Raw genomic sequence first — 15483 nt, forward strand, 5'->3', positions numbered from 1 at the left:
GATACGTGGCAAGGCTGCCAAGAAGATTAAGGTAGTGGGGGCTAATGAAGGCATCCTGGTGAGAGCAACCGGAGAGGAAGCAGGAGAGGCTCAAAGGTCCTAGACTGCAGTACAGAGCAAAGGCAAAAAGAAGCATGTCCAGTGGGGGCAGCACCATCAAGGGCTCCGCATTCTCTTACCAGTGTGACCCCAAACCCCACAACCCAGTGCCAGTACCTGTGGGTAAACTATGTTCGTTGAATGATGATTTGACAGGCTTGATCTCTTGGCTCCAATTCCTTCCTGTATTACTGTACCTTAGCAACTCTATGCTTTTTTGGGAGGAGGCAGAAATGAGATGTTGGGGTACCCCTGGAGATCCTTAGAAATTATTCTTGACTCTGTGCTCAGGAATAACCCTCAGTGGTATTCGGAGGACCATAAGTGATGCCAAAGATTGAATCAGAGTAGACCCTAATTATTCTTAACCCAGCATATATGAGTGCAATAAATATATCCCTTGTTTTTACAGTTTGTAATGGAATAGGGATTGGAGAATTTAAAGGCACACTTTCCATAAATGCCACAAACATTAAACACTTCAAAAACTGCACCACAATCAGTGGGGATCTTCACATTCTGCCAGTAGCATTCAAAGGGTAAGTACCCAATTAATGACCCAATAAATGTTCTTGTGTAGAGAAACAGGATATGCTTTGTCCCCTGGTAGAAACTATTAACTGATGACTCTTGTTATTTCAGTGACAGCTTCACACACACTCCTCCTCTGGATCCAGAGGAACTGAACATCCTAAGGACTGTAAAGGAAATTACAGGTGTGTGCATATCACAAGGATTGAGTGGGAAGCCAGAGTTCACAGAGAGAACAGTTAGGAAGGCATGTTAGGGATGGACACTTTTATCAGACTTGAGTTGTTTAGGACTTCATGTAAATATGCTTATTCCTGGGGCCCCATCAAAGATCCATGTTCTGAGATCCACTGTGTTCTTGGACATAGGGATGTGATTTTTTTAGGGTGTTGATTAAATAAGGAAACTAAGAAAATTGCTTGAATGTAACTGGTTTGTACCTGTCCTGTTCAGGAGTCTGTGAGGTGGGGACCCAACATCCTGGCAGTAGTTTATTGGGTGAACATTGAGCTCCAAGTGGACACAGGAGATGCAGTAAGAAATGTGGACCCATGGAAAGCTGGATGCTTGGCCAGATGTGCCACATTTGTATATACATCTAGTAGAGATGATCAAAAGAATTGTTGCAAGTGCTCACATTTCCTGATTATATGGTCATTTGAGGGCTCTCTAAGTTAGACTGTATATGGAAGAAATCTACAAGCAACATGTGTCTTAAGTTTCCATTCTGTCTTACAGGGTTTCTGCTTATTCAGGCCTGGCCAGAAAACAGGACAGACCTCCACATTTTTGAGAACCTGGAAATCATACGCGGTCGAACTAAGCAACAGTAAGCTGGCTTCCACTGGAGTCTAGCAGATTCTTTTCCATGTTTTAAAGTTTACAATAAACCCACAGAAGAGTGTAACAATAGGTTCACAGAAGTTGCAAAAATATTCCAGAATTCTCCTCCAGCCTTTCCCTGTTTCTCTAAATTTAAAGTCTGGCAATATCTAGATATTATTATCAGAATAAAGAAATTAATGTGTGCAGTACTATGAACCAACCTACAGAGTTTGTTGAGAGTTCACCAGTTTTCCCAAATGCCTTTATTCTGTTTCAGTATACCCCACACTGCATTTCGCTTATCCCTTGTACTGTTACAAATCCTTATTTTTCTATATCTTTTATGAAAATGAGGCTTTTGAAAGATTCTAGCTAGACATTTTTCAGAATGGCTGATGTTTTTCACCATTAAATCTATATTATGCACTTTAGGTGAAAGCAGTACCAAGATAATGCCATTACCATCACATCTTATCAGAGGTACCTAAGAGACTATCAATAATTCTTTTTTTCGGGATTTCTACTCCAGCAGTGAAGTATACACACCCACAAGCATCACTACTCATGGAGTGTTATAAGTCTAGTGAGAAGGAATCTCTCATTCAATTAGGGATCTCTCATTCAATTTTTCCTTGGAAAAAGAACTATTTCTCATAACTGAACCCTAAAAGACTTTGCAATATAAATCATGTGACATTGAAGAAAATCAGAGCACAGTACACATTAAGTTACACCGTTTTACAAATGTCTCTAGGCCATTTGTTTCTAGTACTGGACATCAGCTTTTATTGCTTCCCAGACAGATGCTTTTGCTTTTAGTTCTCAAGATGCTTCTGCTCAAGATCCATTAGAGATGAAAGCTTTAGATAGTTTTCTTGGGTGCCAGGTATCTGTTACTTCAAAAATTTCAATACCTATCTTTGCCCATGACTTAACAATAACCAAAAGGTAGTTTGTAGTAAATCTAAAGTGGTCCAGTAAAACTGTTTTTGTGATCATATGTTTTATATATGTTTACAATGTTATTTTTCTTCTCTCTGATACAGTGGTCGTTTTTCTCTTGCTGTTGTCGGCCTGAATATAACGTCCTTGGGATTACGCTCCCTCAAGGAGATAAGTGATGGAGATGTGGTAATTTCAGAAAACCGAAAGTTATGCTACGCATCCACAGTAAACTGGAAAAAGTTATTTGGGACCTCAAGTCAGAAATCAAAAGTTTCAAACAATAGAGATTTAAATGACTGTAGTAAGTAATCCCTCTGGTTTAATGACAGAATGTCTCAATGGGTTGTACTTGGATTTTAGAATATTGAAGAGCCATTCCAAAATGACTCTCTCCTGATGAAGCAAATTAGGAGACATCTGTGCATTCCTAATTGTGGTGTTGTGATTTACAGATTATTTACAGATTTATTTATTTACAGATCATTTATTATTTACATATTGTTCTCATTTCATAGGACGAATTTGCCTTGAAATTTAAGCTAGTAACTGTAATCCATAGAACTAGATTTAGTTCTGAATATTTCACATATCAGAGATAGGTTCCTTCCTCCTCACTTCAGCCTCTATTAGCTCTTACTGCTTGAACACAGACACACACGCATGCACTCATATACACGCACAAGTGCATGGATGCACAAATGTTGCAATAACACAGTGGGCTTTTGAAATCAGACACAGACAGTTGCTTTATGGAAGACTGACCACCTACAGAAACAGATCTGAGTTCAAATCAAGATCTAGTTCTTCTTGGAATTCATATTGTAGTCTGTTTAGTTAAAAACTTTGGTTTTAAAAATTTTTAAAAAACACTTTGGTTTTAGCTTCCTCACCCACAACTGAAAAGGAAAGTGCTCCTCATGCCATAGAGCTCACAGAATCCTATACATACCAAATTACCAAATTCTCTATGCAAAGGTTATGGCATGGGAATGAGCATATGACAGGCAACCCGAAACTTTCCCTACTGTCCCATCAACCCTGGCTTTTATCTAGTTGAGGGGAACCTGGCCACTTGCCACGCCCACTCAGCGGGCTTACACTACCGGTTCTCCCAGCATGTCTTTGCAATTATATTGCAGAGAGCCTGACACCCCTTTACAAGTGTTCGTTCATCTGCCCACTCTTCCCTAACGAAGCCTTGTGAACCTCTTCTCTTCTCAGAGGCCATGGGCCATGTGTGTGATCCCTTATGCTCATCGGAGGGCTGCTGGGGCCCAGAGCCCAAAGACTGTGTGTCCTGCCGCAACGTCAGCAGGGGAAAGGAATGTGTGGAGAAATGCAACATCCTAGAGGGGTGAGAGGCCTCCTTGAGCCCTTTGTTCTGAGAGAAGGGAAGACTGGATTTGCTTTTGTACATTTTTGGTTATTTAGTTTGAATTATTTATCTTCTTGTTCTTTAGTTTTGTCTGTTGGTCACAGTTAATCATGGAAAGAAGTGAATGAACTTCTTTTATTACTCATTGATTATGGTCATTTGTAGCCCCCCTTTTCTGGAAATAGGTTCTTTAAACTGACCAAGGTTTTGTAGACACATAGGACCGTGGAGAATGGTACCTATGGCCCCGGCCAGTGTCATCTGCTCTTTTCTGTGATGCACACTGTCCTTGGCGCATCTCTAACCATTTGATTTTTATCTAAAATTGTCCTGAATTTCTAACAGTGATTAATTTTATCTGAAGTGTGAGACTGACCCTCTCCAACAGGGATTAACACCTGCAGTGTGGAACGAGGGTCTGCCTGGAGACTGATTGCGCTCTTTTCTCCTCCTCTCAGGGAGCCACGGGAGTTTGTGGAGAATTCTGAGTGTATACAGTGCCACCCAGAGTGTCTGCCCCAGACCATGAACATCACCTGCACAGGACACGTAAGGAGCGCACTGATGTCACCTGTGTGTCAGGGAAAACCACAGACAGGGCTCAGAATGACATCGTGACTTCCCAGGATGGTTGTGCAGGCCCACCCCTTGGACAAGAGGCTGACTGTCTCACAGCTGGTCAGAGGGCCTGTCACTGAGTCCAGGTCATCACCTAACATACTGGGCACAAGCATTTCCCTTTTCTTCCCAATCTCCCCAAATTTACTCCCCCACAGGGAAGCCTGGTAGAGGAACTTGATTGCCCACCCTGATGGTAACCCTCACTGTTTCTGACATGGGTTCCTAATCTGACAGCATCAAATTCTTGTTTTTAGTGAAAAAAATAGTTTTATTTGAAAGAAATGTGGAGTGATGTGAGGGAGGAGAAAGAGAATTGATATATATTAGTGTATAATTATCTGAGGTATTTTGAACAGAAGTAGAAAAGTTCTCAAAATTAAGATTCACATCTACATGTTCAACAAGTTTTTAAGCATAAGTGAAAATTCAGAGGACAGTGACAGTGACAGTCACACCAATGTTATAATGTTAATTACTACATTGTTTCCCTGAGGAGCTCTTCAGAGGTTTGAGCTTCTGTTGCTGTAGCTGAAATCATTTTCAGAAGTGCTTCTGCAGTAGACAAAATGAGATGAGGGCTTGAGGGGGAGAACGCCGATGGGTGGGATGGACTGACATTGAGTTATGTGTTCATGTTTGAACAAAACCATAAGTGAAGTTGATTCAGTTATCTGATTCTGGCTCTTAAAATTGTGGTATCAGAAGAGCACAACCAAAGGGAAAACCTTTTCTTGCCCCTTTTATGTTAGTCTTTTATGAAGTGTGTGAAGTGTGACCCCACAGTCCTGTCACTTTCCCTCTGCCCAGGTTGGGCAAGTAGAACCAAATGGAGCCTTTTGCACAACTCTGATCCCCCCACCCCACACCCCTCAGCCACCTTTGTGGGTTTCCTTGAATTTACCTCGGCGAGTATGCTTCCCACAGAATTTTCCTTAAACTTCAAATATGAATATGAAAGAAAGTTCTTTTGACTGAAAAGGAAATAAATCTGCATGGGGACTTACTGAAGTTTTTCTGACAAAGAAAGTTACCTGCAATGTAAAAATGGTAAGGACTGTTGTGCAGGGACAGAGAGCCTGGTGGAACGGGCTCAGTGCTCTACATATGGAACACCTCTATTTAGCCTCTGGCACCACATGATCTTTGGGTGTGCTCAGGGAGCAACCCCAAAGCACCAAGAAGGTAGCAGGCCCTGCACACCACCAGATGAAACTCAAAAACAAAATATGACAAAATGAGAAAAAAGGAAAAGACTACTTAAAATATAAAGTACAGTTTCTTTCCTGTTTCCCCCATGTTGTATGCATTTGAAGTCAGAAAGAGTTTATACTAAGCCAGTAAAAGTGGTCTCACCAAGCAAATACAGTCACAGATGAAACTACTTCCTACTTTAGTGCCGTCATTTCGCTTTCTCCAATAAATATTTTAAATCAAGAGTTACTTGTATGTTTAAGAATAGAGAGCTGTGTGCATGTGCGTAGCTTCATATATGCTCTTCATTGCAGGGACCAGCCCATTGTGTGAAGTGCACCAACTATATGGATGGCCCCCACTGTGTCCAGACCTGCCCTGCAGGTGTCCTGGGAGAAAACAACACCCTGGTCTGGAAGTATGCCGACGCCAACCACGTGTGCCACCCTTGCCACATCAACTGTACCATCGGGTGAGTAAGAAACAGAGAACAAAATGTTTTCCATCTGGTAATTCTACATACCAGAAATGCTCCCAAGCTTCCAGGCGGTCAGCTTCAGAAACTCATATTTTGAATGATAGGTGCCCATGACCATGCAGTAACAGTGGCATATGAACATGTAGAGCTCAGTTTTGGAGAAACTCTTCACAGTGCTTATCATTCAGGGTTGTGTTCTGTAGTACTGTCATGTCCAGACAAGAAGATATCAGAAGGTGGAATAGAGCCTTGGTCTGCCAGCATGCTAGAGTCCTGTAGGTACCTCCGCAAATGACCAAGTTTCTATGACAATCTTTGTTGCTGTTTTGCAATTTGTTAGATTACAATTAATAAGCAATTACCAGAATGAATTAAATATTCTTTAAGCTAAATGATTAGTTGTTACCATGCAGATGAAGCTGGAGGGATAGCACAGTTGCCTTGCACGTGGATGACCTGGCTGACCTGGGTTTGATTCCTCCGCCCCTCTCGGAGAGCCCGGCAAGCTACCGAGAGTATCTCGCCCACACAGCAAAGCCTGGCAAGTATTCGATATGCCAAACACAGTAACAATAGGTCTCACAATGGAGATGTTACTGGGCCTGCTCGAGCAAACTGATGAACAATGGGAGGACAGTGCCTTACATCCTTACATGCAAATGAAAACTCTGACCAATGAGCAGAAGCACTCTGAATATATGTGTTTTATTTTTAAATGATGAATTTGGTGATTAACTGGATTACTCCCAGAAATCACTGGAGTTGAGTTTTGGGACACATATCCGTGTATATGTGTATTTTTTTTATCTCTCCTGATACCTTCATGATCCTGTCTTCTTAGAAACTTTCACTTGTTTGTTCCCAGATGCTTCATGGACAAGCTCTGTGATGCAGGACAAGTGACTCAACCTCCTGTGCCTCATGTGCTCTGCTGTAGAGTAGAGCATCAAACTGCAAAGCACACAGAATATAGGGATTGTTAGTTACTATGGAAAATGTTATTGAAACAGTGTCATGGGAACCCAATTAATGATTGTGCTGGTGGTAGTGATGGTGATAAGTTAGGAACAGAACGTGAAAGTGGCCATGGAACTGGTGACTGCCATGAAGTAGAAATAGCACACAGTACTGGCGCTGTGAGAGTGTCACAGTGGTTGTAGCATGGTGTGGGAGTTGGTAGTGAGCAGTAATCCTATGTGAAAGTAGGGTGGTGCTGATGGTGACAGGGTGGCACTATCAGTACAGAGAGGCGACAGTGTCAGCTGTGATTATGATCAGATGGAAGCAACATAAGGGTCTGGTGATGAAGCTGGCCACAAACGTGGTGGTAGCACCAGTCGTATTGGTTATTATGACTGATGATGAATCAGCGATCTGAGAGGATTCATGACTTTCTTAGTCATCTTCCAGAAACTGGGTCTTGAAAGTTTACCCTGCCAGCCTATATTTACTAAAACTTTTTGAAAGACGTATATAGAGGTATCTGGGCATAAAGATGAATAATCAGGACTTACAAGTGACTGGCACCCTGGCTAGCTTCTGTCAATTCAACTTCTTCTAGTTAGTCACTGTGGGAACCAGGGAAAGTGCCCCCATGTCATCCAGAAGCTCCAGTTCCACATTCCTGACATATCAGTTCCAGCTAATGGATAAGGAAACTGGGATGTTGCCACAGTGGTTAGCAAAGAAATATAACCCATTAATCTTAGACTGATCCTTTGAACTGTCCTCCTTTACACAATTTTCACCACTAAAAGAAATAATCAAAAAAGACTAAAGCCAATAAATAAATTAGAGTGAAGTTGGCAGTGTTACAGTACTTTGCATTTAAATTCAGGATAATTTATTTCTTCATGTGTTTAATGTCTTTTGGGGGTAAAGGGTCACATCTGGCAGTGCTCAGTGCATACTCACAACTCTGTGCTCAGAGATCACTCTGGGTGGTGTTTGTGGTGCTGGAGATCAAATCTGAGTTGACTGTGTACAAGGCAAGTGACTTTACCCCTGTACTATCATTTTGGCCCAATGTCATTTTTTTTTAATTTCAGTAAAATTTTACTCTTCTTCTTCCATACCTTGCTCTGGTATTTTTTATTTTAGTGCTAATATAAAATATATTTTTCTTTCTACTGTGTACTCTAAATGTATTGTTATTGCTAATACAGAAACTATCTAATGATTTGGTGAGATATGAATATTCATCTTGCATAGATAGTCTTTACTGGGCTTCTTTTGAAATTAGTGTTTTGGTTCATGATCTTGATTTCCCAGAAAAACAGTCAGCTTCTCTCCCTAAATGTTATCATTTCCTTCACAAAAGTTGTGGTTGTTTTTTGGTTTTTTTTTTTTTTTTGCTAGTCAAATTTGAATGTGAGCATCTTCCCAAAAGTTTTAGCTCACATTACAAGTCAAAAATTCTAGGGGGCTGGAGCAATAGCACAGTGGGTAGGGCATTTGCCGTGCACACGGCTGACCCAGGTTCCATTCCCAGCATCCCATATGGTCCCCGGAGCACCGCCAGGAGTGATTCCTGAGTGCAGAGCCAGGAGTAACTCCTGTGCATTGTGCCGGGTGTGACCCAAAAAGAAAAAAAATTCTAGAAAAATAATAGAGGATTATGGCATCAGAATAGTATGTTTAATAAAAATGTTATTCGTCGATTGCCTTGAGCAGGCCCCAGTAATGTCTCCTTTGTCCTAGCCCTGAGATTTTTTAAAAAGTGCCATATTCAAGGCTCTTTCAGGGTTAGGAGAATGAGACCCATCATTGTTACTGGTATTTGGCATATTGGGTATGCCACAGGGAGTTTGCCAGACTCTGCCGTGTGGGCAGGTTACATTTGGTAGCCTGCCAGTTTGTCCAAAGTAGGAATGAGATAATAAAATGTCATTATAAGATGTTGCACGGCCATAAATGCAGCCGCGCACTTCCGGGAGCTGGGTTTTATAGTCTCTGAGTCTTGGCCGTTGATGGGATTACACAGCGTCAGAGGGCCAGTTGGTGGGTGTGACCCCTGCCTACTGGAATTTGGAGGATCTGAGTGGAGGATGCTCAGCCCTGATCTGAGTAGGCTTGGAGATCTCAGCCCCGGGACACACATGCCTTTGTTCCTCTGCTGGTACCTTCATGCGTGTGGACATTGGTGGTGGCTGGTTCTGGAGGTCTTTGGCTCCATAAAAATGTTAAATACCACTAATAATAATTTTTGCTATTGTTTGGGATATTTACTATCTTACTAGGAAAATAGTTCTTCTACTCTAATTAATCTTCTACTCAGATTTAAACTTTTTAATCTGGAATGGAATTTTGAATTTTACCAAATTTTGGGGTCTTCTTCTGGTTTGCAGCAAGTTTAGGAGTTTTGTGCTGGTTGTATTGACTAGTTTGCAGCCTAGTCTGAAGGTCATGGATGTAGCTCGGCAGCAGAGTCTAGGACTTGCTGTGTCAGGCCCCGAGTTCAGTCCCCGCACAGTAGGGGCCAGGAGAGGTGTTATAGGAAGCATCGGATAAACTATGCTTTATGCTTTTGACTCAATCTGTTTTTTTTTTCATATTCTCCTCAGAAACTAGAGCCAATTCTCCAAGATGGGATTTATGTTAGCAGTATAAAATAAATGTTATATGCATCCTCCCTTTTACTACTGTAAACAAATCTGTGCATGTTTGTGTGTCTCTAAGTGTATGTTATTGAGCTTGGAGTAGGAATGGCGTGGGGGTTCAGAAACCCTTTGCATTTTCAGTTTCCGGTTGGCCTCTGCAACAAACTTATGCCAAGAAATAGTTTTACCAAATATAGACACAGATTCTTTATCTAAGATTTAAATTTAAAATGCTAACCTGTTAAAATGCTAACATGTTCTGGTGTCTTTCCAAACCCCCCACCAAGTAATAAACCTTTATTATCAGGATTCAGTCCGTCTCTGCAGTCATGTTCCCACTCTCTGTCTCACTAAAGTAATCTTTTTCTCCTCCAATATCTGCATCTTCCTCCCTTTGTTTCAAATAAACTCTAATGTTATTTATTATCGGAGAGCCCGGCAAGCTACTGAGAGTATTCGATATGCCAAACACAGTAACAACAAAGTCTCCAATGGAGACGTTACTGGGCCCGAGCAAATCGACGATCAACGGGAGGGCCTTTACCTTTACCTTTACGTTATTTATTTGACACAGAGTTCATACTATTGTATCTTTCTCACAGCTGGGTATTTCTTTACTCCAGACTTTTTTGTTATCAGGAGAACGTATCGTTTTTCTATAACCATGTTGTCATTGCCTATTTCTCCTCCTGAAATCATCCTCCTAAGCCATAGGAATATGTTGCAAAACATAAATAGATATTAATAGTTTTAATATGGAAAATATTAATGAGCAAAGGGGAAATGAGAAACCATTTTTGACATATACTTGTGGTAAGTGTGTTATCAGTACACTCTCAAAACATGTCCGAAGCACGTTGCTTTCCACAGCTCTGTTGTGAAGGACACTTTCAAAGGCTCTGCGGTCATCCCACTCTCAGCCAGGCTGGCATTTGGAAGCCCACCTGCTGCAGAGCCGTATCCACTCCTCCTGGGAAGGGCAGGCTCTGAACTTGAATCAGAACAATTTTTAGATGGAAACACATTTTATTAGTGCTGAGAGAAAGGTTGCTTTGAATTTTTATCTTGACAAATTTAATTCAACAATGCAAAATGTTGTTTGTCTTGATTCTACCAAACAGAAAAGAATAAATTGGATGGAGAACAAATAAATTGGGTGGAGAACATTTTTTATGACAACACTCAATGATACCATGTGATTAGTTCTCTTGTGCTTGGTGTCAAACAGTCTCTTCTTAATCAATACATATGGTATTAGAAGCTTTCACAAGAACTTCTTGACCTTTCGGTTCTCAAATCAGCCTTGTTAGCTGTTTCTTCAAATGTGAGGCCACCAGATCCCTCTTCTAATCTTATCTGTCAGTGACTTCTTACCAGCAACCCGTGTCAGTTCCCATCACTTTTAGAGGATGCATGAAATTTTGCATCTGGTATAAATGTCATTTTCAAATGTTTCCATCATTTCTCATGCGTGATGCTCCAGGGATTGCCAGACATCTAGAAAATATGCCCAGTAAAGATACTCTTTTCAGTAGAGTCTGATCACCTCAAAAGTCATTTCAATCACAGTCACAACCATCCTGTTATTCGTCGATTGCTTCGAGCAGGCCCCAATAACATCTCTTTGTCCTAGCCATGAGATTTTTTTTAAAAGTGCCATATTCAAGGCTTTTCAGAGTTAGGAGAATGAGACCCTTCATTGTTACTGGTATTTGGCATATTGGGTACGCCATGGGGAGTTTGCTAGACTCTGCCATGTGGGCAGGTTACATTCAGTAGCCTGCCAGTTTGTCCAAAGTAGGAATGAGATGATAAGGTGTCGCGCGGCCGCAAATGCGGCCGCAAATGCGACTGCACGCTTCCGGGAGCTGGGTTTTATAGTCTCTTAGTCTTGGCCGTTGATGGGATTACACGGCACCAGGGGGCCAGTTGGTGGGTGTGACCCCCACATACTGGAATTTGGAGGATCTGTGTGGAGGATGCTCAGCCCCAATCCGAGTAGGCTTGGAGATCTCGGCCCCAGAACCCACGTGGCTTTGTCCCTCTGCTGGTACCTTCATGTGTGCGGAGAGTGGTCTCAGCATGGTGGTGGCTGGTCCTGGAGGTCTTCGGCTGCCGGAGCCCTGGTCGGGGAGGGGAGGAAAACTCAACCCGCTCCTCTCCAAGGGGCCCCGGCGAGGACAGCCAGGTGCAGGGGCAGGAGACTCTGCACTGTTCTCTTCCGGGAGCTGGATTTTATAGTCTCTGGTACCAGATGTCCTGGGCAGACAACGGTCTCTGCTCCCAGGAGACTGTAGTTTAAAAAAAAAAATAAAGAGTAGTCTGGGCTCTGAGCCCCAGGCTCAGGAGTAGTCCTCTCTTTTGAATTCTTACAGCTGTGAAGGGCCAGGCCTTGAAAACTGCATCGGCAGGTGAGTGGAGCTTTGAGCCCAAGAATGGAAGCACAAGGGACAAGTTAATGCTTCTCTGCATTTCCGTTTGCTCCTCCCCCCAACCCCCGCCAGTGTGGTAGCCCCTGGTGTGTGCGCTGCCCAGCCCCTCTATGTGTACCTCCTGGTCTGACAGGCCTGTGAGGGTCGGAGCTACTCCTGGGCCTGAGGCTCAGAGCCCAGACTCCTCCTTTTTTTAAAAAAAAGCAGAGAGCAGACAATGGTCTCTGCTCCCAGGAGACTGTAGCCCTGCATGGTGGCAGAAAGAGCTGCTCCTCTGGCATTCAGTCTGTGCCCTCAGGACCTTCCCAGCTTTGGAGACCCCTGTCCCTCCTTGTCCATTCCTGTCTGATTCCCTAATCAGGATGGCCTAGAAGTGGGTCTCAGCTCCCCTCCTCTGCTCTCCCGCCTTGTATTGCCATAGCTGTGACAGCTGTGTCAGGATAAAACATGGAAGCTTTTGGACAGTGAAGACCAGAAGCTGTCCACTGTGTTTAGGGCTAAAGTAATCCCTGTCAAGAACACTCAAAAATAATGTACTTGATGAATGACAAATGAATAATTACATAATAAATAGCCAACCACATCCCAACACTGAGGTACGTGGTGATTTTATTGTTTTGAGAGTAATACAATACACATTGCCTTGTTACTTTTGAAAAAATTTTCAAAAACATGTTGGAGCTGACTGATCAAAATATGTCTCTCTTTTGAATTCTTACAGCTGCGACGGGCCAGGCCTTGAAAACTGCATCGGCAGGTGAGTGGAGCTTTGAGCCCAAGAATGGAAGCACAAGGGACAAGTTAATGCTTCTCTGCATTTCCGTTTGCTCCTCCCCCCACCCCCGCCAGTGTGGTAGCCCCTGGTGTGTGCGCTGTCCAGTCCCTCTATGTGTACCTCCTGGTCTGACAGGCCTGTGAGGGTCGGGGCTACTCCTGGGCCTGGGGCTCAGAGCCCAGACTCCTCTTTATGTAATCCACCTGAGTCCTTCCTTGGTAGACCTCTGGCACTGTTCCTACTAACCCACTTGGCACCTCCAAACCTGCATTTAAATGAACTTTCTCCTTAAGGGCTCCAGTGGGCACCAGTAATGTCTCCATTGTGAGACTTGTTACTGTTTTTGGCATATTGAATATGCCATGGGGAGCTTGCCAGGCTCTGCCGTGTGAGTGAGATACTCTCAGTAGCTTGCCGGGCTCCACGAGAGGGGTGGAGGAATCGAACCTAAGTCAGCCATGTGCAGGGCAAATGCCCTACCCTCAGTGCTATCTCTTCCATGGGGCTGGAGCTATAGCACAGTGGGTAGGGCGCTTGCCTTGAATGTAGCTGGCCCAGGCTGACTCCGTTTCCTCAGAGAGCCCGGCAGCTACCGAGAGTATAGTGCCCAAACGGCAAAGCCTGGCAAGCTAACCATGACATATTCGATATGCCAAAAACAGTAACAAGTCTCACAATGGAGACATGACTGATGCCCGCTCGAGCAAATCGATGAACAATGAGAGGACAGTGCTACAGTGCTCCTTAAGGGCAAAGCTCCAACTTGAAAGACAATCTCCCTTGCTTCCCTTTCTAAGTCACATGATTCCTTCCTTCTGATTGATGTGCTGTCAGGTGATGCTATGCTGAGCAAAGGAGAATTGAGTTTTTCTGTTCAGATTCATCAGCAAAGAGTGATAATTTCAGCTCACAGCATCCAGTGATGCACTAGACTCACTCATCAGACACCTATACTGGATCCCCAGATCCCCAATGGTCACCACATTCTCAGACACTACTTCCATTTCTAGTAAACTCTGCAAAGGCTCTCTCTTCTCCCTCTCCTCAACTCACCCTCCTGCCTTAAAGGAACTATGTTAATGTTTTCCTCCTACTTCCTGTGAGGCATTATAGGAAGTAGGAGAAAACAATAACAGAGAAGAGAAGGCAATTTCTCTGAGATAACAGTCCTTTTCTCCTCATCTCTGCCTGAGACTGCAAGGACACCAACAAAATGACTCTTATTTTCACACTGCAGTCACCTTATTAGAAATGAGGTTGTCAAGTCCACACCCATATATCCAGTACAGTTCCCATAGAACACGCACTCCTGTTACTTATTTCTTCTGATGTTCCTTTCAAGATAGTAAAACCCATGTTAATTCAGTCTGTGTTAGTAAAGGAAAAGAAATAATGCCGGAGATGATTTTTGGCTCCTTAAGAAGTGTTGTAGATACCACTGTTAGGAAGCCCACTTGACCCTCCTAAGAAACATGTAAGACCAATATTCTGTGTTTTATGTGCAAATGGTCCTAGTTAATCTCTGATACTGATTAAAATTTCTCCCTGAAAACGTGAACTTTGCAGAAGCTCAGATGAAATAGATGCTTGTGAATAGCATCTTGGTGGATGTGTGTCTTTGTGTGTATTGCTCACATTTATTTTTACGTTACATAGCATATGCTTCACATTCCTACCTTAAATTTATTTTTTTAATTTTAACTAGAGAATTTTTTTCCAGTTTGGTGGGTCAAAGCCAGTGCTTGGGGTCTATCTCCAGTTCAGTTCTAGGTACCCGGGAATGAATCTTTGGTGTCTGCATGCAAAACATGCACTGCATTCTGCCGAGCTCTCTCCTCGCACTCATTTCTCCTTTTCATAAAAGCAGAATTTCCTCTTCACTGTGGAGCCTTAACACAATTTAAGTGTTAGCTTCGAGTCAGATTAATTTCGATTGAATATCTTCTTGACAAAGAGCCCAGTGTCATACTTTTTAATGAACAAAATCAGATTCACAATCCACCAATTCTGACCATTCTTTCCCCAAGGGGCTTCAACACCTTGCATTTCAGTCTTCCTGAAATCCAATGCATTTCTGCAGGTGATGAAGCTTTGGCATAGTTTGGGAGAGGCTGGGTGATTCACTCATCTCTGACAACCATGCTCTTAATGTCAATAGACTTTCATAAGACATGTTATACATAGTACTCCATTGTGTAAATGTACCAAAGTTTCTTTAACCAGTCATCTGTTCTCAGGCACTCAGGTTTTTTCCAGATTCTGGCTATTGTGAAGAGTGCTGCAATGAATAAACAAGTGGGTGGGAGGGATACTGGGATCAGTGGTCGTGGGAAATGGGCACTGGTGGAGGGATGGGTATTTGATCATCGTATAATTGAAACCCAAGCACAAAAATTTGTAAGTCTACAACTGTACCTCATGGTGTCTCACTAATAAAAATTTAAAAAAAAACCCATGTTATACAGTCATGGGCCTATCTTCAAAGTCAAGGACACCCCTTCCTTCTTCCACTCCCACAAGGAGGATTTTCACTGCTATTGAGGGTCCTCCACCATAGGTGTAGCCCAGGGTTAGCGAAGCATGAGGCCATGAGCTTAATCTTTGTACTGCTT

General features: G+C 42.8%; 1 protein-coding gene across 2 annotated transcripts in view; it reads left to right on the forward strand.

Annotated features, from left to right (window-relative positions):
- EGFR (epidermal growth factor receptor) overlaps positions 1–15483 on the forward strand; it is a 213103-nt gene that overhangs the window by 155456 nt on the left and 42164 nt on the right. For both annotated transcript variants that reach the window (XM_056137930.1, XM_056137932.1), the window contains exons 9-16: positions 512–638; positions 742–815; positions 1369–1459; positions 2502–2701; positions 3622–3754; positions 4234–4324; positions 5902–6059; positions 12818–12853. In XM_056137930.1, the coding sequence (XP_055993905.1) occupies positions 512–638; positions 742–815; positions 1369–1459; positions 2502–2701; positions 3622–3754; positions 4234–4324; positions 5902–6059; positions 12818–12853 (910 nt within the window). The remainder of the gene's footprint in view (positions 1–511; positions 639–741; positions 816–1368; positions 1460–2501; positions 2702–3621; positions 3755–4233; positions 4325–5901; positions 6060–12817; positions 12854–15483) is intronic.

Source organism: Sorex fumeus, unplaced genomic scaffold, assembly GCF_029834395.1.
Source record: "Sorex fumeus unplaced genomic scaffold, SorFum_2.1 ptg000128l, whole genome shotgun sequence".
NCBI classification, from domain to species: Eukaryota; Metazoa; Chordata; class Mammalia; order Eulipotyphla; family Soricidae; genus Sorex; species Sorex fumeus.